A 23,091-nucleotide genomic window follows, 5' to 3' on the forward strand; every position below is an offset into this window, starting at 1 on the left:
ACTTTTTCCTCCCCTTATAGAACATTGTTGCTGGCTTGTAGGACAAAGAGGGCACAGAGACAAAAATGGTGCAATAAAGATGAAAAGGATATCTTTAATTCCCCTGGGAGTGATAGTGTTTCATGGGGAGAGTTGTTACTGGATCTTTAGGGTAAGAAAGTTGGTGTAGAAAAAGCAAATAGTCTAAGCAGAGGCAAGCGACGCTATTGAAACATGTGCAGTAATCAGACATAAACTGAGAGGGTGACAAACAAATGTGCTTGGGAAAAGCAGATAGAGCGACCACAAGGCCATTAGAAGAATTGGCATGCTTGGCTAGTGGGTTGGGGATCAAGTCTAAAAGTAAGTGTGGTCACTGAAGTATTTTTATGAAATGCTAAATGAACAGGTTCAGATTTTATTGTCATCAAAGAAGATAATCTTGACAAAAGACAGGAGTAGAAATGTTCTAAAGGGCTACATGTGAAAGGGTGAAGATTGCTCAAGGGAGCTCAGGGAAAAGTTGAGGATTTAGAACTCCACTGGAAATACAACAGTAATTACCAGAGGTTGGGGCAGGTGTAGGGGAGAGTTGGTAAAGGTGGTTGGATTTGACCAATGCATACAGAATACAAATATAGGTGTATCACTCTGAGCCCTATTATTATGTGCAGCTAAGATAGATTACTGAAATTCTTTCAATCCTACAACCAGTATTAACGTAGGACCAGTTGAGATGGTTCAGTCCACAGTGGATCCAAAGACTGAAGATATGTAGACTGGGAAAGAAGTGGGTAAGGGTGTGGTGAAGAGTCGGGCAGCAATGAACTAAACTTGAACACATGGATCCAAGACACGGGAGCAAGGTGACAGCCCCATGTAGTGCTCCAGTAACATCCAGGAGTGTCTGGATCCCAGTGCTGCATCTCATGATGTACATCCTGTGTAGGTGGCAGGCAACTGAAGGCACCATAGCAATCGAACAGCACCAAATGCCAAATACCTATGTTGAGTCTTCTTGCCACTCACATCTTATTATCACTCCTATTACTCAGTTTAAAGTCACCTTCAACACTCATAAGCCTTTATTCAATGTTCATTTATGGGGAGAAGTCTATAGCTCTTATGCCGGCATTCAAGAATCCTTTAGAATGTAGCCCTGGTTTGTCTTTTATTATTTTTGTCTGATACTCAGTACCAGTGATTCTCAAGAGTTGTCTGAAACAACTTAGTGGTACCAACTTTCTTCAGGTTACCTATGAGGTCATATCATAGACGCATGATGGATCTACTTGAAGTGCTCATTTGACTGGAGGCTTCAGTTATTGGAGAAAAACCAGTAATATGTGCACATGTATGTGCATGTGTATGTGTGTGGAAATATGGCTATCCATACATTTATATGCAAAGACCCAAACAAGCTATTCAATTTTGATACTAGGACCCAGAGCCCTCCATCAGTGGTACATGCATAAGCTGTGATGTCACTGGCTCTTTAGGATTGCTGAGCCAACTGGAAGTTAAAAGGGCATAGTTACTAGTGACAGTTCTTATGGACTGGGTAGGTTGGAAACAGGCTATCTGGGACAAGGACAGTCCACCCAGACCATGGAGGAACCGAAAGCACAATTCCAAGAAATGTTGCTGTCAATTATAACCATTGCTAAAGTTTATTGAAGGTCTTAAGTCTGCTAAGCACTAGGGCCTGTTCTCTTCTTCAATACCTTCAACAGTCTTTCATTTTCCCAGCGAGAAAGGTAGGGGTCACATCAACAACTCCTTCCACAAATCTGAATAAAAACTGTAGACAGTTTGATGCTTGTGCAGTGTTAAGCTGAGCTAGGTGTGTTGGCTTCTAGGACAGGGCATCGGGAACAATTGCAGATTCCAAAGGGAATGGATCCTAGCTTTGATGGCACATGCACATAGATTTTGGAAGTGTTGTAACTTTGGGGAAATAAGGATTGAGTGAGTATTAGCAGACAGCTTTACCAACACTAAGCAAGTGTTCTCTTCTCACACTCAGGAGATACGAGTCTGTGTGTCTCAGCCAAGGGGAAACTCCAGGGTTCCTCCATACACAGATCAGTTCCCTCACCAGTGTCCCTGGAAGACCCTCCTCCCACCTGTCTGTCCCTGGACTCCAGAGCTCACTGTTTCACCTTACCCAGGAAGTACATGTGAGTCTTCATGCAGGAGAGCCTCTTCTGATGGAACTGAATGCTTCTCAGCCAGGCCTGTGGGAAAAGAAGAGGAGTTCACACTGCGATCTGAGTGGGCTAAAGCCTTATGAATAACAACAGTGCCTATCTCTCAGGAGCCCAGGCACTCCAACAGGCAAACACGAGAAGTTCAGAGGAACTGTGTTCAAACTAAGGCAAACACAAAGCCTAGGGCTTTGATGAGAGACAGAACTCTTTGAGGTTCCTTGCCCGTGACTGAAGTTCTAAGAGCACTCACTTGCACAGAGCTGCAGAGCCCACTCCTGAGCTCTGGTGAACACGAGTGAGGGGCAGTCTAGGATGCAACCTGAATATTTGCATCTCAGGCCACCATGGAGGTATGTCCACTTGTGGGCCAGTCAGGGCCTTTTGACTATAGCGTTCCCTGCTTCTGTGAATTTAATCTAGGAGAGGGCAAACTGGTTAGAATTATCCCAAATATCTGCATATTTCTTTGGATTCTGAGGGATAAAAATATGGATATGGACATCTACTGAGTATGGTCTGGTTTATCCTACTTAGGAATACCCTCTGTGCTGGGTCTTCTCCACACACACCTTCTATGGGCTTCTTGGCTGATGTCACTATATACTGTTTCAGGTCTTTGGGGAGCATGGGAACATTACACCCTTGCCCCCTTTGGGCACAGTCCTCCTCGGAACATCATCTTCTCAGCCCAGCAGCTCTGCCTCTCCCTGCGCTTGGCTTAGCTGCTTTGCGTATGAGTTACTTGAGAGAGATCCTCTTATTTTTCTACTGATAAATTCATTATTAAATAACTCTTGGAGATACAGGCCACTGATTTTCCGCAATTTGCATCACCATACTTTAACTGACGCTGAAAGCTGAGCCTTTTGGTCCTTTTGTTTTAGAAGCATATTGATATTTCTGTGACCTTTACTTGAAGGCAGCTGAGACATCTTCTCTTAAATAGCAAACCAAGAAAACCATTGACCTCAAAGGTATGCTTCTAACCCTACTTTGATGAGAAAATTGGGAAAGATAAGTTCTTTTTCTAAAATAAACATAGTCAAGGGAGCTTCTAAAAGTCCAAGGATAGTGAGAAATGCACATACATGTACACACATGTACACACACACCCCACACACACCTCAGCACTTTTCAGAGGTGCAATAAGACACATCTTTTGATATGATATGATATTGTTGTGGGAAGTCCTTTAACCAATAGCCTTTAAGATACCAGCCTACTTTGGGTGTGTTCTCATGTAGTATAAATGCATTCAAAAGGCGAGCATGGCCCTTTTTGCTGCCCGATTCAGTTCCAGTTCCCAGCGCAAAGAGAGGACTGCAGATAGCTACCCTTATTGTGAGTTTATCCCCAGATAAATAAACCTTTGTTATACTCCATTCCAGGCTATTGTGGAATTCCTTGGTATGACAACATGATATAGCACTCTACTTTCCAAAATTTTGTATCCTAATAATTCATTCACATTTTAAAAGAATTTAAAATAATCTGTTTATAATTTCAGAATTTTGAATAATCAGTGCTTATAAATCAGAAAGGAAGATAAGAGAACTTACCTGTGTAGAAGACACAGGTCTGCCTCAGACACAAATTAGTGGCAAGCTTCCAGTACTTTTTCTTGCATTTTTGTTCTCAATTTTAACCACTGTTGACCCAGACCTCATGGGACCCAACTTGTCCAAGACCGCTGGATTTTCTTTTGAAACTGAGGGGTACAGAGACCCAGTGCTTTCTCCCACCCCTGCCCGCATTGCTGAGAGGAGCACATCAGTGGACAAACACCATGCCCTGAAGCTGAGTTTCTCTCTCTGACTAGTGCTGGAATGGAGGCCTCACACTCTGTGTGTGTGTGTGTGTATGTGTGTGTGTGTGTGTGTGTGTGTGTGTGTGTGTGTGATTTTCCCAGACAGCAGTCCTTCTGATAGCATCAAGAGACCTATGGTTACCTTTTTGTTTGATTAGGCATATGAATGTTCAAACTGGTCTTAGAAACATCTCATGAAAGGACTCTCAGGACACTGAACTTGTAAAAAGTTTTTCAGTGATCCTCCCAGGGAAGCCTTTGGTTGCATTTGTCCTCATCTGCAATTGACTGTTAACAGCATAGCACAAATCCACAAAGTGTCAGGAACATTGTGGACCCTCCAAATCTGCCTGTTTTGCATCTGCAGATTCAATTGATGCTATATTGAAAATATTTAGGGAAAACATTATGATTTTTGTCTCTAATATATACCTATCTTTTTTCTTGTCATTATTCCCTGGTGATGTATAACAACCAGTTACATAACATTTGATTGTATTAAGTGTAATAAATAGTCTAGGGTTGGTAAGGTATATGGAAAGGTGAGGATAGGTTATGTGCACGTTCTGACATGTTATCTAAGCCTCTCGATTATGTAGATTCCTCTGTTCACAGGATCCTAGAACAAGTCCCCCCAAAAATTGCATTTACCTAGAACACTGACCTTGTTTTGGAATTGCTGACCTGGGACCATCCTTTCTAGGAGGGAACAGAGAGCACACCATTCAGACACATCACCAGTGCCTCCTCCTCTCCCCTTCATCTTTCTGACAGAGTCTCTGCTTTGCTCAGGACCCTTCTCACTAGTCCCCGTGGTGCCCTGAAGTTCAGCAATCACCCAAGAGAACCTATGGCTATGCTTTGCATGGGCAAGCAATCACTGAGGGCTGCCAGTCCAAGCAAAGACTGCACCCTTGATCTGGCATTCTGTGGGGTTGACTTGCATGGACTTCTTGGCGTTGCTGCACACCCTCTAACCCCACAGTTCCTTGAGCCAGGGGCCCTGCTCCTTCCTTCTCTGCTCAGATGCCTCTTCCTGCTTGTCCCACAGGGTGCTCACTAAGTCTGGCTTTATCTTTTATCTGTGGCTCTGCCCGCAGACGACACAATGAAAACGGTCTCCCAGCGCTGGAAAAATAGATTTATACCAAACACGTGTTAGAGCTTTTATTTCCAAAGTGTGAATGTGACAAAGTGTAGTTGTTTCCATTACAGCTTACAAGCCAGAATCAGCAGAGCTTGCCCTGGAAACCCACACAGAGTAGTCTGCAACATCTGGGGGCTGGTGGGAGGAAGTCAGCCCCGCCCCCACCTGTTAACCACAACAGCAGTTTAGATATAAGACTGCTGGGACTCTCCAGACCAACCTCCTGATGAGCGTGAGGAAATGTCCTTTACAGAGGATGGGGTGGGAAATATCTTAACAGCAATTGAGAGTGTATTCAAAAATCAACCACAGTGAAAGAAAGCAACAAGCAAATTATAAAAGGGGGCATTAATTAAAGCCACAGAATTGTTTCTGAACGCCACTTGGGTGGGTTGTATAAAAAATGATGCCCTCAAACTAAAACAACCAGGTCTGAAAATGATGGTAGCTGACTGGAAATATTTGCATTTTCCTGCAAAATTATAAAATGACTTCCTGGATCCTTCTAGATTCCCATTCCCTTAGGATCAATGGGGGCTCCCCCAGCTCCAGAATAACTCATGTATTTTCATTGTCACAAAACAAGTAGCTTTTAAGGTAAAGACACATTACTGCTGTCTATTGCCTCGCCTTTCAGATATATTCATTTATGCTGTCACTGGGACCTTGCTTTGCTCACCATTGCTTCCCCGGCCCTCATGATCTCTGTCAAATGAACAGAAAGAGATGCACAGTGCAGAACAAAAGAAAGAGTGTGTTACAGACCCTGGTGTAGTAAACAGAACTTACTGCAGAATGGAGTGAAACATTCCTGAGGGAAAGAGTGGGCAATCACCAAAAGGGTCTCTGCTCAGACCAAAGTAAGATTCATGCTAGTTTTTTTAATTATGGGGGAACTTTCTGTAGGGTTGCAATAGATAGTTCCACTTACATTAACTCTTAAGGGCATCTGCAATAGCATGAATTGTTTTTTTATAAAAAATTGTTTTTAATGCAATCATTATTTGTTTATATAGGTGTGTGTGTGTGTGTGTGTGAGAGAGAGAGAGAGAGAGAGAGAGAGAGAAAGAGAGAGAGAGAGAGAGAGAGAGAGAGAGAGAGAGAGAGAGATGGGGCAAGCACTTGTATCACTGCATGTACAACTTGTAGGAATTGGTTCTCTTTTTCTACCATGTAGGTCCTAGAGTTAGTGGTGAACATCTTTACCTGCTAAGCCATCTTCTGGCCTGAATGTAGTGTTTTCGTCTTTGAGGAAGATGGCAATGTCCTCTCTCCACCCAGGGTCAGTGGCAGGGTTGAAACTCCATCCTTTTGGGTAGGAGGAAGTAGCTGTTCGTCATGGGCCTCAACAAAGCCCCACAAGGTGTCTGCATGCTCATATGGCTTTTGCAATATTAAGGTGACAGTTGTGGTGTTTTCATTTCTAGTGCCATCAGGGAAACAAGAGGTGGGGTCCCGAGTCAATCATGAGGGAGGGGGCCCGTTCTCAAGCTCGCCAATATCTGTCTAGTTACCTAACACATGTGTACGAAAGGCACACTTAGAAAATGACAATATTTTAATATTTAGAAACGCATCACAGTTAAGAGAAAAATGCTAAAGATTTAATGTGCTGCTTGTCTGAGCTGAGGCTATGGCAGGCTCATGCTCGTTGAGGTTCCTTGGCATAAAGACGGCTTGTTTAATGGCTCTTTGTACATTACTCCTCATTACTTATTGATCCCCTTAGAAACTTCCCCATTGTTGTGCCTCGAAGTTTTACTGAATGAATGAATATGAATACCAGCAGTGTGTTTATATTTATAGTGTAGTTTATGTGTTTTTATTAGGTGACTGAAGCATCTCAGCTGGAGAGTGGGAGGCAAACCTCAGGCTTGTTCAGGCTGATTATGGAAGCCACAATACAAACCTGAATGCCCCAGGATGATAAGAGCAGAGACGAAAACATGCTGTTTTTCAAATTAATCTTATTAGCATATATTATTTGTACATAATAGTGGGTTTCGTGATAACATTTTATATCAATCCCCAAAATGTTTTACAAACAAACCTGTTCCATAGTTAATGGTAGCTCTTCAGCTTTGAGCTTTTCTTCTGTGCCTTTGATGAATACTAATCTACAGTTGTACCATAAATACTGTAAGTCTGGAGAGACAGAAAAATCATCCAACCTACTCTGGACTAAGTAGAGCAAATAGAGTATTTTCAACGTATTCTGAAATAATTCTCGGCTGTTGGTTTGCTCAGATTACCAGGGAATTGCCTCTTCTGGCCACAAAGGCACTTTGAGCAGAGATCAGAAGAGATCTGAGTTCAGCAACCCTACCCCACTGCACGTTAGACACTTCTGGGAACTAAATGAAAGGTTTGTTTGTTTTTAGTGTAGCAGGTGTATTTTCAATCATCTCAGATACCTCCTGAGGCCATGAGGACCTGAAGGAGACACAGAAGAGCCCAGACCTGTGCTGAAAGTGGGAGTGGGTGGGGAAGCAGGTCGACAAACCACTAGAGTTTGGGTGTGTCCCGGGGTGACTCTTAAAATAGCAGTTTTAAATGTGAAACCCGTCTTCCATTTGTCTGTGGCTCTATGTTAATGGGATTATTTAATCAACTCTGAGCTTCGAGGCAGGCAGAGGAAAACAAATGTCTCACTCCATTTTATTTTATTTTATTTTATTGTATTTATTTCTATACTATGAGGCCCCTCAAGCTTATAAAAGATGAAGATGGAAAACTAATTACTTTCTTAGACTTAGATATTGTCATTTCAAGACCCAGGGTCTCTTTTCAAGATTGTTAAGCTTGTATCTCGATTTCAAAACAGACTCTAAAGGAAGCAATGAAAATTTTTATGGAAGCTTCAGAGAAAGCAACAAGACAGGCAAGTTGCAGAACTTGGCAGCTCATGGGAGACAAAAGATGGAAAAAGAAAAAAAGCTAATTTTTCTCAGTTGAGATTGAGGAAGAAGACAGGCCGAGCAATGGAAATTTGCTAGCCATTATGTGGGTGGGGTTGGATGTACACACCCACCCACACCCACTACACACCCACCATATGCATGTGTGAAGCGGGGGGGGGGGGGGGGGGGGGGGGGAGAGAGAGAGAGGAGTGGCTAGGGCCAGGAGTCTTAGAATTCTGGCCAAGGTCTAAATAAAAAAAAGAAATTAATTGAAGAGAAAAAATTCTTCATGAGTTATAATTCAGAAAGTGGGTGGGCTTAGCAGTAAGGTTGTACAAGCAATTGCAGAAAGGGGGGTTCTTTCGAGGTCATTTAAGTATGCATCTCATTAAGGGGATTGTCATTCCTCATGTCTTCTTAAGATGTTTTAGGTGCATCTTGAGAAAATAAACCGGGACTTTCTCCTTGTCTCCTTCTCTAGACAAGAGACACTCCTTCTGTCTACACCAAAGTGTATTATCAGTTATTGCCAAAGTCATTTGCGGAGTGGGTTACTGACCAAGGGACCGTGGAGTTCATGTCAGGGGATGTCACTGCACTGATAGTCCTAGGTCTCAGAGAAGTCTCCAGATGAGGAAGGCACCTTTTGTCAGCAGTGAAAAGGCTATCAGCGAGGAAGCTAGCATTGATAAGCATGTGTCGCAAATGGTGCCCTAGAAGCAGCTGCCTGCAAATGCCCCCCCCCTTTTTTTTATCCCTTTTCTCTCTGCCTAGCATTTTCCTCTCAAAACCAATTCTTCAGGAGGCACCAAAGCTTTCCTGCTACTCGTTTCTGTAGCTTAACACTATCCCAGCTGAGCCATGTGGGCCTCATCATTACCAGGACACAAGCAATTGATAGTCTACTCAAAGACTATGGCCCTCAACATCAACTAGCAGGGCGAGATAACCCCAAGTGCAGTAATGACACACATCAAGGACAACCAGCAGCCTTCTAATTGGATGTAAGGACAGTGCAAGAGGAAGGAATTCAGGCCTGGGAAGGTAAACCTAGCCAATTACCCATGGCTGGTCGTGGACCCTAGAGAAGGGCCTACTACATTTCTTTCTGTTTCTGTATATTTGTCCTAATATCATATGTTAAACAAAATTTATATTATACCCATGGGTATAAAATGATTCCATCTGTCCATTTCTGGAGTTTCTGCTCTGCTCGATCACGAGTCTCACCTTTTTCATACTGCGAACTCCCAAAATTGCTGGAGTAATATTAGAATGCATTTTTTTTTTCTTCAAGGTGAATCAGGGCCTTGAATAAGAGGGGCAGCTAGATACGTGCTCTATCTCTGAGCCAATTTTTCTGGGCCACTAAAGAAATATTTTGAGATAAGCTAAATTGTGCAGGCTAGCCTGGAACTAGTAATCCTCCTGCCTCAGCTGCGAGAGTAATTGGGATTGTAGGGGTGTACTGCCACACTGGACATGCATGCCATGATTTATAACTGAATTAAATATCAGAGATTCTCTTTTATATGCCTCACAGATATAAAATTTGTGAGAGTGACATTGTCCAGGGCACCGAATGAGAGGAAAATGTGACTATGTGCTGGACCCTGATGTAATCTGTGTAATCCAAGTCTAAGATGCAGAATTTGAAGAGTAAATGCATACCTATGCCTGCGCTATTCAGCTTTGACTGGACTGCCGACCACTGAAGCATTGCTATAGCTCATACTCCTAGGCCAGGAACCCACTATGCCTCTGCTCTCTGTGGCTTTTCCTGGCCCATATTATTGGTCTGTGGTGAGCAGGATTCACCTTGAGTCTTTAGAGATGGGAAGCCTGGTTGAGTTATAGACCAAAGGGAGCGTCATCATATGTCTTCTAAGTGAGGTCGTGGGAATGACGCAAAACGGAGCTGACGTCTTCTCAGAAGCTGCTTGGGAAGGGCACAAGAGCTCTGTTGAGTGTCCTGGTATCTGTATTGTAGAGAATGGAAGTGCTTCAGATAGCAAAATGTCACAAGAGTTGTTACTGGGTCCTGCCACAAAAAAAAAGCCCAGAAAGATGAGCAGGTACTTCAGGGTCGAGCAGCAACACCCCTGACAAGTGGCCCCACCGAAATATTTGTGGGAAATTGAACCTCAGGAATCATATTCATCTACTTGCTAGATGAGCTAATTCCACTCCATTTGCGTTTCACTAAGCATTTTCCAGAATTGAAGGTTTTATTTTGGTTTGATGTTATTTGTTTCTGAAAGTGACTTCTCTCATCGCTGTGATGAAATACCCAAAGAAGCAGCCGAAGGAAGAAAGAATTGTTTTGCTTCTTGGGTTGGGGGATGCAGACTATCACGGCAGGGAAGGTATGGGATGGGCAGCACCCTGGTGGTGGGAGGACAAGGCTCCTCACTCACACCTTTGTGTGTCGGGGGCGATGAGTCCGGTCTTGGGATGGTTAGTTTGTGACTTGATACAAGCAGGGATCATCTGGGAATAGGGGGCTTTGGCTGAAGAACCGGCTCTGTCAGGTTGGCCTGTGGGCAAGGCTGTGAAAAGCAAGTCAGTAAGTAGTACTCCTCTATGTCCTCTGTTTCAGTTCCTGCCTTCAGCTCCTGCCCTGACTGTACTCATGGTGGACTATAAAATAAAAGATGAAATGAGCCCACTTTGGTCATTTTTTTTTTTAAATCACAGCGATAAAAGGGACCTAAGATAAGGCCTAACCAGGGCTAGGCTAGAACTTAAAAGGCCTTCCCAGGAGCAGCCACTTCTTCCAACTGGGCTCCCCATCAGTACCGTGGGTGGGAACCAAGTGTTAGAACACAAGGATGTGTGAGGGGAAGGTTCACACTCAACGTGACAATAATGACAGGTTTGGCTTGAGCGATTCTTGAAAGTAACTAGAGTTTCATTTGGGCACATGTGAAGCACTTCTTTTTCCTCAAAGGCAAGCCATGTCTTCAGCATGTCCAATGGTTGCTGTTTTTACGTTTGTTACCTGCCACACAGGAGTCAATATTAAAATTATTTCCTTGTCCACCAAGGCAGCTTATCATTCCACGGCAGGAAGGGGGCTAGATTTTATTTTCTTTGTGTGGGAAAGTGAAGTCCTGGCTTCCCTCAAGGGCTTCTGCACACTTATTTGAGTTCTGTGGAAAACTCCCCTCTTCTGTATTTTGAGTGAGAGTAAGATGCCATGCATAGCCCCTGGGTAGCACTTGGGAAAAACTAGAGGCACCTGGAGTTTTCCCTCCTTGTCTCATTTTATTTTGTTTGTAAGCAATTCATGAATGGTTACCCAGTCTGCACAGAGCAGGGTCAGAGTGAAGGTAAGTTATCTAAAGGCAGATAATCTGAGTTCCAAGATGAGCGCCTGACTCTTAGCTTTCCTGTGCTTTCTTCGTAAACCAGCAAGCTATGTGTGTACAACGCTCGCTGCAAGAATGCATTATGGGGTGGCAGGATCGAATGAGCTAAGATCAGGAAAGTACTTTTTGGTTCTAACAGGCCCGTACAGATGTATACAAACTAGCACACATGTGCTTTCTGGGCCTATGACTAGAACTGTGGGGGGAGAGTATGGCGCACTTCTGCTGCTGGTGGTCGCTTTGGGTAAGCACAGTCAGGCTACACTCATGAGGAGGTGTCTGCCTGAGGACTCAAAGGAAGCCAGGGAACGCTTCATTCTTTAGAGTGGAAATCCTGGAGTAGAAAACAGTGTGTTCTGCCTAGCCATCTCTAGATGGTGCACACACACACACACACACACACGTGATATTGTCCTCCAGGTGACAGAAAGAATGCCATTGTCTGTCGCCGTTGCTCAGCTTTTGAACATGAAGGTCATCTCTCATCCTCAACCTCAGGACCATCTAGGGAGGCCCAGTATTCCAACACTGAAGATGGGTTCTCTGTGGGGGGCTCTCTGGGTCTCAGCTGCTATCATGGACCACAGACCAGGCTGAGCAGCCACCACCAGGGGGAAGAGGGTACCTGAGCTCAGGCCTGGCCACGTCACCTGTCTGGTACCCCAACTCACAAAGACAGACATGGTTAGAACATTCTGTGTTCTTTTGTTTCTCCATCACCGTGTACAAAGCGTTTCCCCCAGCTGGGGCTTAGAAGTCTCTCAGGGGTGTGGTCTCTGTAATTAATCAATGATTTCTTTTTCCTTCCTGTTGAAGGGGTTGTAGGGCTTCACAGTTGTGACCATTCTGGACAATGGGGCCTGGTGACGGAAGCGGTCAACTATCATTTCTTCTCGGAAAATGCTAGGATCAGAATGGGAACAAAGAGAAAAAAACGACAAATAATTAACATGAAAACAAATATTTCATCTTTTATGAAATAAATGATCCACGGAAATAGAAAGAAAAGATGGGGTAGAGAATAGCAGAGGAGGAGGCTAGGAATGACCACCCCTGTTTTGCTTCCTGTGCCGTGTGCCTTGCCCTGTCTTCTGAGAATGTTTCTTAGATTTGTAGCAAATGCTTAGGAAAGAGGTGGACATAGACGGATTAAAACACTGCTGTAAGAAGTTTGTGATAGAAGGACCCAGGAGATAGGTCCACCCTGGGAGAGAAGGGCATTTGCATGAAGTCTGCTTGGAGGCAGTGGCAAGGGAAGGTGGATGGAGAACACAGGAAGGCAGGCACTTGAGCCTGGGGCTGGTGAGCTACAGAAACAGACACAGGCTCTGGACAGCCACTGAACTAAGGAGCGGGGTATGGAAACTGCATTTCGGTGTCTGCCCTGGATTGAAGCTGTCTGCTTGCTCAGCTGTAACCTCCCTGTGCCTTAGTTTGCTGATCTGCACAGTAGGAATAAATCTATCCTCCCAAGCTTTTCCTAACAATTAATGGAAAGAAAACTGAAAATATGGACTGCTATGAAGATGAGGTTTTATCCCTTGGGTCACCACCCCAGATCAGGATTGGTGTGCATCATACCAATTATTCTGAACAAACCCATGAACCTTCTATACATAAATGTGCCGTGCGGTTGGTTATATACATACACCACAATGCTTGTATGAAGCAAAAAGTCAGGGAACCACTGTGAGAAAGTAACCCCTATGTAGCTATGCAATCTGAAGTAGCTTTATATTTGGGCTATAGTAAGCACGCTATTATTTGTATGCATCCTTTCAAAACCTGTGTTGTAGAAAATGGCACAGCTTCTGTGCAGGCAACAGCCTAGTGTAAGGACCACACAGAGAACAGCAGACTCTAATGGAAATAAGAGTTGAGAGACGTGTTTGCACACCTGTTCCTTCCTATCTACCTCAAGCATGTGCCCATCTCCTCCTTGGGCATCTCTCCTCATTGTCTCTCCTCTATTCTGCATCCTGGCCCCATGTGCATTGGAAGGCACTTGGAGTTCACTGTGTCTGACTTGAGATTCAGAATGGAGGCTCCTTTTCATGCATCCTTCAAAGTCTCAGCAATTAAAAATCTCAGGTTGGCCCTGAAGTCTTCTATGACGCAAAGATCCCTGGAAAATGCGCAATCCCTGACCCCAGTTTTAAGAGTTGTCAGCTATTCCCTCTCCTGTGCCTGCAATAGTCCTCCACCTGGCAGAAATCCTTCCCTCTACTGATGCTACCAGAATCCAGATGATATAAGGTTAGGAAAGAGGCTGAGAAAGTGGAAGTTGAGTGCCGAAAGTGATTGCTTCCTTCAGAAGTTCGGAAGTCCAAAGAAGGAGAGGAGAGGAGAAAAAGAGGATGGCAGTTTGGAGGGGTACAATGAAGGTTACTGACCTGGATTTTCTCTAAGCACCTGGCCAGTCACTAAGAAGTGAGCAGAAATGGAGAGGGTTCAGAGCTGAAAGGGAAAGGTGAGTGCACACCTTCCTATGGGGAGGAGAAAGAACCAGTGATGGTCTGGTGGGGAGGAGGGTGGAGTAGCAGAGGAAACAGTGCAGCCAGTTTGGATGGCCCAGGTCTCTACAGGGACATGGGGAAAGGACTAGAAGGTTAGGAAAGGGACAGGTGTAGGCGGCTAAAAAAAAAAAAAAAAAAAAGAGGAACAGACAACAAAGGCACAGAAATCATATAGCGGAGCCAGAGATGCCAAAGCTCCCAGATAATGAGATGCTCGGAACAAAACACAACCGGAAACATGCATTAGACCACATACACACGAACAGGAGGGGAAGCCACTCACCATGGACAGCAGGCAGACACATGGCTTTACCCTTGCCTTAGAAATTTTCAAAATGTGTTTACATAGTGCTACAAAAATGTCAATGATATTAGAATGGGGACTGCATGGAGGAGAGCTTTGAATGCCGGCCTTTCTGCTAGAAGCATCATCTTTATGTCAGTGCAGAGATATTTTAAATTTACACTCTCCCTTTCCCTCTGGACTGTGCTGTCTCAGGCTAGAACACCTTCCTCAGGCACTGAAGGTTTCTGTGTGGGCTGACTGTGTGCTGTAGGCTGGGCAGAGTGGAGCTAACAAGCAGTCCCAAACTGAGGGAAACACTGGTCATTGCCACTCCAGATTAAGAGCCTCAGACAAGCCACCTACAAGGATTCCATGTCCTCAGTCTGGGGTAACAAATGACATATATTTATTGTGTGTGTTGGGGACAAGTGATGGGATGGGAACAGAGTTGAATTTTTCTCTCTGGTTACAGAGCAAAGACATTTTAGTTTAGAAGTAGAGGTTTATCTGAAAGACAAAAGGAGCCTTTTGCCCCCTCTTGGATTGTCTGCTTATGTAGCAGTGCGGATGTGTGGGAAGGTGTTACAGCAACAGGATGTCTGGGTAAAGCCTCACACAATCGAGGTTTAAGAGGATTGTGACGGAGAGGGGTGAAAAATGCCTGCATTTGCTCTAATGAGAGTCTTTTAGTTGGAAATGGAAATCATGAACCAGACCCAGTCAGAATTGTTTACCTCCACTCTTGTATCCTGATAGGTATAAGGATATATCTAATGGCTGGCATTGTTTCTTTATGTTCTTCATATGCAACAAAATTGTCATAGTTTCAGTGCCTACCAGCCTTGCTTTCAGAAATGGACTTGGAACATTTGGCATGTGTCTTGACATTGATCCTAGCAATGATATCTTGGATATCCCACCAAAAGCTGAGGCTACAAGTCAAAAGATAGATGGGAATGAAGCAAATTTAAGTCACTGCAGAACAAGCAAACATTAAGATGAGAAGGCAACCTACGGATTGGGAAAAATACTGTGACCTATGTGTTTTATAAGGGTTAACATCCAGGATATACAAAAAACCCATGCAACTCAGCCACAAAAACCCTCAAAGTAAAGAACCTACATAGACATTGTTCAAAAAAGATGTAAAAAAAAAAGTATGTGAAAAATGTTTCAAATCACTAATGACCTGAGGATGTAAATAAAACTCAATGAGATAGCATCTCACACTCATTAGGATGACATGACTCTCATCAAAAGGACAAAAGACAGGGAACATGGGAGAGACCGGAGAAGAGAACGTCTTTCACAATGTTGAAGGGAATGTAGATTGGCACAGCCATTGTGTAAATCAGTATGAGAAGCCCTGGGCATGCAATAAATGAAGTTCAAAGATGATCCAGCAAACACATTTCAGGTGTATTGCATCCAAGGGTATGAAAACTGCTTCAAAGAGACACCTGTATCACACGTTCATAACAGATAGCCAAGATAGGGAATAATCTAGGTGCCTATTGATGGATGAATGAATTATGATATAACTATACATATCAAAATCCCCCCTTGAATATTCTTCAGTCTTATAAAAGAGTCTGAATATTATATAAAGAAAATTTTGACATATGCAAAAGCATGGGCAAGCCGAGAAGGCATTATGTTAAGTGAATAGTCTAGAAATAGAAGAAAAATATTGCATGATCACATTTAATGTGAATTTATATTTAAAAAAAACCCTAAATATACAAAGGCCGAGAGCAGTGGTTAGAGAAGATGGATGACTGGCAGGAGGAAGTGGAGAGATGTAGGTCAGAGGATAAGCACGGCAAGAGCTAAGAAGTCTAGTGATCTAACACAATATGAGGGCTATGGGTAATAGCACACTGCATTGGAAACTTTGTTCTGTGAGCAGATTTTAGTTGTTCTTGCAAAATAGAAATGGAAGGTATGTTAATCTATTTGACTATATAACCATTTATCTATATAGGTATCCTATAACACCAAATTTCTTTAGATACACACAAATTTCTATTTTTAAATTATACATATAGATACTGAGATCAGAAAAAAAAATGTCTTAGAAGCAAATTAAGTTGAATCCAAACTATTAGCCTGAAAAGCACTAACTTCCTGTTAAGATGTTCAGAACTAGATGGCTGGATATTCAACATGGTTTGTCAAACCAGAAATTTAGATATGCTGATAACAAACACTGTTAATTGGTCCCTTTCTTCTCCTTTAATGTTGCGCTTACAGAAAAGGCTTGAGAGATGTGGAGCACACAGGCCTGAGGGGGCCCTTTCCACCCTCCTAAGACTCTCTTCTACCTTTGGTGGGGCTGCAGTCACATGACCCTCCAATTTCTGAGGCCAAGCAAGTCCTTCCCTTCCAAGAGTCACTCCTTGAGGCAATTCTACTGTGAGATCTTCTTCAGCACCCCACAAGCCCTTGCAGTTTGTAAGTGCATGCCTCAATTTCCTTATGTGGGAAATGCGGTTGGTAAGAGCCCCTTCCTAATTCGGTACCCAGACAGTAACAGCAACTGTGAAGAGAGATTATGCTGTTATGGTTCTGGGTATGCATCCTTCGCTGACGTGCCTGTCGTGTTCAGTCTCTTGCTTTCTCTTGTGAACAAACTGTGCTCCTATGAGTTGCAGAGGACATTCAAAAATAAAGCAAAAATGGATGAGTGAAAAACCAAATGAACAGCTAGGCGACCCTCTTCTTGGATGCAGTTCCCATTTCCAGCTACTGCTTTCCAGAATATTCCGTCCTTGAAAAGAGGAGCTCTATTTAATGGTCACATGCTAGTCTCCGTCCTCAGAAAGCCCTTCCTAGCCACAGAGCACAGATTCCAGATGCCAGCACTATAAGATTATAAGATAATGACATCTCTGTGACATTAGCCTGCTTCAGGACTCCCACATTATTCTGTTTCTTCAGTAACCTGTAGTTTTTGTTGTTTATTTTGAGACAGGACCTCATGATATAGGCCTAGATGGCCTGCAAATCTCTATGTAGACCAAGCCGGACTTGAACTCATTGAAAGATATGCCAGTCCCTGCTTTCCAAGTGAGTGCTGGGATTAAAGGCATGTGCAACCATGCCTGGCTCTCCTGTGCTCTTCTTAAGTGTTTATGTCGCAATTCTGGATTTAAGTGTGGGGGTATGCACATTCAGTTCCTGGCCCAAGCGGAGATGAATATGTGGTAAATGGAATATTCTCCCATTGAAGGAATGTGGTGGAGAGAGAAAAGTAGACTTAGAGGAGGGCCCCCAAACAGCCTGTTTGCTTGCACAGGCTCGCCTTAGCCTCTGTGCACCGGCTGCCATGTCAGAGCTGTGTAGTCCTTTTTATCCAAGGCCAGGACTTCCACCCAGTGCTTTCAATTTGAGGTATAATGAGAACGGTGCCCTGCCTCTCACTCCCGATTCTCAGCAAAGTATTCCCCTACTCTTTCCACCCACTGCTTTCTCTTTCTTTCTTGTTTTTGAAAAAAATTAATATATATTCATTGTTTTTATTGAGCTATGCATTTTTCCCACTCCCCTCCCTTCCTCTCCTTTTCCCTTCTACCCTCTCCCATGGTCCCCATGCTCCCAACTTACTCAGGAAATCTTGTCTTTTTCTATTTCCCATGTAGATTAGATCCATGTATGTCTCTCTTAGGGTCCTCTTTATTGTCTAAATTCTCTGGGATTGTGAATTGTAGGGTTTTTTTTTGTGTGTCTAAAAGCCACTTATGAGTGAGTACATATGATATTTATCTTTCTGGGTCTGGGTTATCTCATGTAATATGCCTTCTGTTTCAATTTGCAAAAACGGGCATTAAAATATGTGTGAGTTTCAACAGATTTTTTTTCTTTATAAAAAGACACAGGAAGCAAATTAGTGGCTCTTGGTGCACACACTAGGTAGCATGCAGCTTTGATAACAGCAGATTGATGATGTATGTGCACAACTGGGGGGTCTCAGAGGAGAAAAACACTTTCTCACAGTGTGCTCTGAATAAGATCCTTAAGGGACTTCCATGAGCACTGTCAACAAGACCATTAACCTGCATTTTTTTTTCAAGCCAATTCTGAGTAAAGTTCCCCTCAGTAGGAAAATGAACTGCTTTCTTTTTTGGACCTGGCACTCCATTTTTCTTAAGCACTGCAAATTTACTCTTAGTATTTAATTGTTCTTTAATGGAATAACCATAATTATCATTTCTCTCTAATGTACGTGAGCAAACTGAGTAATAGGATTCCTACTTACCGGTTCATCTCCGAATCTGGTGATGGGGTTGTTGACGGAATATTAGAATTTGTTGGGTGGGTGGCTGTGAAATGAACCTTGCCGGTGTATCCTGGAATATTCGCCCCGCTGATGCCAAGAGTGAGAAGAAGGGCAAGGAGGGAGAGCAAAATAATGATTTGTGAAATTGTCATAGTAACTGGACCCAAATATAAAAAATAGGAAAGAAGATTAAGGAGCTGTTTCTCCTTTATAAGATTCAGAGTTTGGGGATACAAACAGGGCAGGAGGCACAGCGATGCACACATGGACACATAGGCAACATCTCAACTCTGGCACTAAAATTCTTACTTTGAGTGTATTCTCACCATTGTTTAAGTGTGTCCAGGTTGACCACTGACCTCAGCTGCATACCGAAGATGATGAAACAGTGGCCCTGCGCCACACATAACTTTGCCCTGCAAACTCTGGTGTCAATAGAGACACATACATTTTCTAACACTCGCGATGTTTTTGGTCAGATTATTTCTTCTCACTGTAGGATTTCATATCCTTGATGTCAGACACTTTTCTGAAAGTCTTCATTGACAGTATTTGTAAATCCGTGTGGTAGCTGCCCATTGACCTGTTTTATATAGCACCATGCCCCCTGGTCTGTTTCCTCCTCTCTTTCCCTGCTAGGGACTGAGTGGGAAAACAAAATGCTGGGGAAGGCTCTGTAGTGTACACCTCTCCAGTAAAGGCAGACAACCAGCAACCTAGATTGATTTAACTCAGTCATTCAGGAAAACATGAGAAATCCCTAATATGCTTGTCTTGATAACATTCAAAATGGTTTACCCAGATGGCTGGCTTCCCAGGAGGAAGGAGAGGGCGCAGCACAGGGCCCCACAAGAGGCTCAAGCCTGAGGGCTGCTTATAACATGCCATCCTAACTACCACAAACACAGGAAAAGAGGAGCAAGGGTTGACTGTACACCAAAGAGCATGGGCACACTGAAGGTCACCACGGCCAGAGCTGACGGCCCTCAGCACTGCTCTCTCTGCCTGCTGCCTCTTTATAGCAGACAAATTATAGCCACCATCACAAACACACGTGAGTTGCAACTTCTAAGCCCTGTGGTTTGTGCCTCCCTTCTCTGGGAACTTTCTCTGAGAGCATGACACCCTAAGCTTTTTTCTTATTCAAAATTTAATCTAAAACTAAATACAGGGCTACTGAATACAGTCGGAGGTCTCCTGAAGGAGAAAGCTGCTTCTGTGGATGTGCTGGCTTTGTCCTTTCCACACATCCAGTGCACCAAACCAAACCTTCCCCAGGAATGTTATTCTTATAGAAATTTTGCAAGGTGGAGCTTTAGGATGGTTGCTCCTCATTATGGACTGTATCTTAAACGTCCTCCGAAGGTCCTCGTAGTGACAGATTTATTTTTAGCTTGGGGTACCATTAGGAGGTGGTAGAGCCTTTGGGAGATAGGGCCCATAGAAGGGCATTTAGGTTACTGGGGGAGTGCTCCTAGGAGGTTGCTGGGAAGTGCTGTCTCTCTGTATCCTGGCTGCAAGGTGAACAGAGTTCTCTGGGATTTGCTATTTCCATGTAATACTGTGCCACCACAGACCCAAAGTGACATAGCCAAGGACCCAGGTCAAAACCTCTAGTGCCGTGAGCTAAAACATGTATTTTTTTTCTTTTCATAGTTGATGTCTTATCGGAGGAATTTTTTCTTATTGAAAGAGATCTGACTACCACATTCCTTAAAATGTCAGGTGACCGGAAAACAAAAGATGCCAGGGATACAAGTGACTTTGTAGTGTCAGGGGGAAGGAAAAGGCTAAGGATTTCCCTTCTCAGTTCTGGGACCTGGGGTCCGGAAGACTGTCCTTGCGCGTCAGTGCCTCAGCCATGACATTAGGGCTTGGGGCACAGTCACAAAATTTACGTGGTAACTTCTTGATGTTCTTCCTATGCTGGTGATGTTTAGTATCAGAACGTCAGGGAAAAATTGTGGAGCTAGCAGGAAGTCGCTCTGTGAGACGTCTTTGGAATGGGCTGGTCTGTGGCTATTGGCGATGGCTTACTGGTTTAACGCTAATCAAGTTTGGGACAGTTCCACACTTAATATCAAAGGAAAATCACATCAAGAGCCACAGGTCAGAATAAACAGTAGGAATGAATGGATTTTCAGAGGCCGGGAAAACAAACAGCTAAAGACAAGGCCCTGCACTGAGAAGGTTGAGAACCCCGCTTCTGCAAGTCAGACAACCCCCTCACCACCTGTGAGATGGTACCAACCACAGGAAAAGCTCTGTAGGCCCCAAACCAGTCAACTGCCATTGAAAGAATAGGGACAAGACAATTAAAAAAATAAAATATTTACAAAACAGAAGCTTCATAGGTGAGAATGCAAGATTTATACAGCACACACAGCTGCAATGACTTGCAGGCCATTCCACACACTGAACTCTCCTTAGCTGTTTAAAAGATGGTGGTGGGTGATAGGTGGTACCAACTTCCAATATTCATTCTGACTAAATCATGAATGGTGGGGCCTGGGAATCCGGGCTTTCTATAGTTTCTCAAAGGCTCGAGAATGGGGCGAGACTCAGGAACCCGCTGTAAAGTGAAGTTGTGAAGTCCTTTAGAAGGGCTTGGATGAGTGGATGAAAGCTGCCAAGTTCTGGGAATTGTCCCTTGGGATTTCTCGGGAGTTTCTTAAGTGTAGCTGTAAGGTGGAGAGGTACCCCAGATGAGGCCAAACTACTGGTGTGTGTGTGTCTTCCCCCAAGCATTCTTTGAAGCTTCCATGCATGTTACCAAGGAAATCCCCTCCATCTGGGTGACAGGTTTTTTCCACTGCCTCTGAAACACCTGCAGAAGTAAAGTGCTTCTAAAGTTGGAGTTCTTAGCCGGGTAGCTAGGAAGTCAGAGAGATGGACACAGGCATGCTGTCAATCACGAGGTGCTTCATTAAAAAAAAAAACAAAAAACAATCCACGCAGCTCTGTGAGCCTATGCAGCTTGAAGACTGTTTGTTGATCTTGACAGGCAGCTGTTACATTACACAAAGGCTGCTCTATGATGCACCTTATCTAATAATGACGTACCATGAACTAGTACTGCTTAGGCTGGGGACGAATTCAGCTGCACAATAAAGTGACACGTATTTGAAAATGAAAGTTCTCACCCACACTGCCGCCAAATCTATTTCCCTTAACCCTGGTCTACAGGGACATCACAAGAGAGAGGGCATATGTCCTCTTGTGATATAAGCGCCTAGATGCACTTGCCATATAAGTACAACCTAATATGGAAAGATGACTCCCTGGGACACCCAAGCTACGTCTGGGAGGGGATTTTTTTGTTCAGCTGAAGGAAACAAAGCCATGAAAGGTACTGAGACAATGGAAGGGACCTCTACATTTGCTGAATGCCCAGGGGACTCTATCTGCCCACGCAAAAACAGAGGAGCATTAGCAACCCACGGGTGCTGATACTACCTTTGTTTCTAGCTTCTTGGTCTGGATCACAGCTTTTAGCCCCAATGCCTTCATGAAGCAGGGTTTTGTTTTGTCTGAATCTTTTGTTGGCTAAGTTGACTATTGATTGTTTCATCACAAGTCATAATAAAATAAAAATGTCATGATTTTAGAACATAAATCAGCAATACTAGCGAGCTTCCTGTAGAAGCCCGCTGACTGCTGTGCTTCTAGGTATGAGACGCCATGTCCAGTTCTTCATAATTATATACACACATCATCTATACTTACAGGTTAACAAAAATAAAGGGAAATATGTTTTAAAGTGAAATATAAAACGAGGAAAATATATTCTACATCTAAAATGGGGAAAGTCATGTTGTGTGTAGCCTATATGTATTGCCTACGTGGTTAAAGATTTCCTTACACACACAAGTTTCCCAATACACTATAGACTTAATTAATATTCATTTGCATATAACAAATTCTCTTTTAAATGACTCCTAAAATTTAGGCAATTTTCTCCATAATCTTATTGCTTATATTGTATCATGTACATGCTTTACAGGAAAGAATAGAGACAAAATAATATTCTTTGAGTCAAGCAAACTTCAAGTGGCAGGACTGGTCCCATCCAGAAAAACATGGGCATCAGAGCTCATGCAGTGGCCTGCATGTGAGAAATCCTGGAAGGTTCTCAGTCAAGCCAGGAGGATATCACATATATATACATATGTCATTTCCCTGTGGTACTGGGTACTAAACCTAGGGCTTTATGCATACTAAACATGTTCTCTGTTGCTGAGCTATAAACCCAAACCCATCCATTTGAAAACACAATCTGAAGGCTTAAAGAACCTAAGTGGGCAAAGACCACAGTGGCAAAGAAAGAAGACAGCCAATGAAACATTTAACTTTAGGGCCTCTCTGATCAGCTGGGTGACCTGAGACCCAGTTGAAAACTAACTCCCCCCAACCCTATATACCCACGGCCTGAAACTTCCTAAATAACCCAGGCTGACTTTGAAGTCCTGCCTCTTCTTCCATAAGCTTCCCGAGTGCTGGGTCTCTAGATGTGGGTCATCATGTTCAGATCATCTCACACTTCTATTTTATTAAAAGATTTAACTTTGTGTAAAAATTAAAAGATTTTTATTTTCG

General features: G+C 43.4%; 1 protein-coding gene across 2 annotated transcripts in view; it reads right to left on the minus strand.

Moving 5' to 3' along the window:
* Positions 1-12,196: 12,196 nt before the first annotated feature.
* Positions 12,197-23,091, minus strand: part of Spata48 (spermatogenesis associated 48) — a 43,623-nt gene continuing 32,728 nt past the window's right edge. For both annotated transcript variants that reach the window (XM_041669998.1, XM_041669999.1), the window contains 2 exons: positions 18,475-18,582; positions 12,197-12,317 (listed from right to left, as the gene is read on the minus strand). In XM_041669998.1, the coding sequence (XP_041525932.1) occupies positions 12,197-12,317; positions 18,475-18,582 (229 nt within the window). The remainder of the gene's footprint in view (positions 12,318-18,474; positions 18,583-23,091) is intronic.

This window comes from Microtus oregoni, unplaced genomic scaffold, assembly GCF_018167655.1.
Source record: "Microtus oregoni isolate MIOR12 unplaced genomic scaffold, Mior012 000019F_ref0000042, whole genome shotgun sequence".
NCBI classification, from domain to species: domain Eukaryota; kingdom Metazoa; phylum Chordata; class Mammalia; order Rodentia; family Cricetidae; genus Microtus; species Microtus oregoni.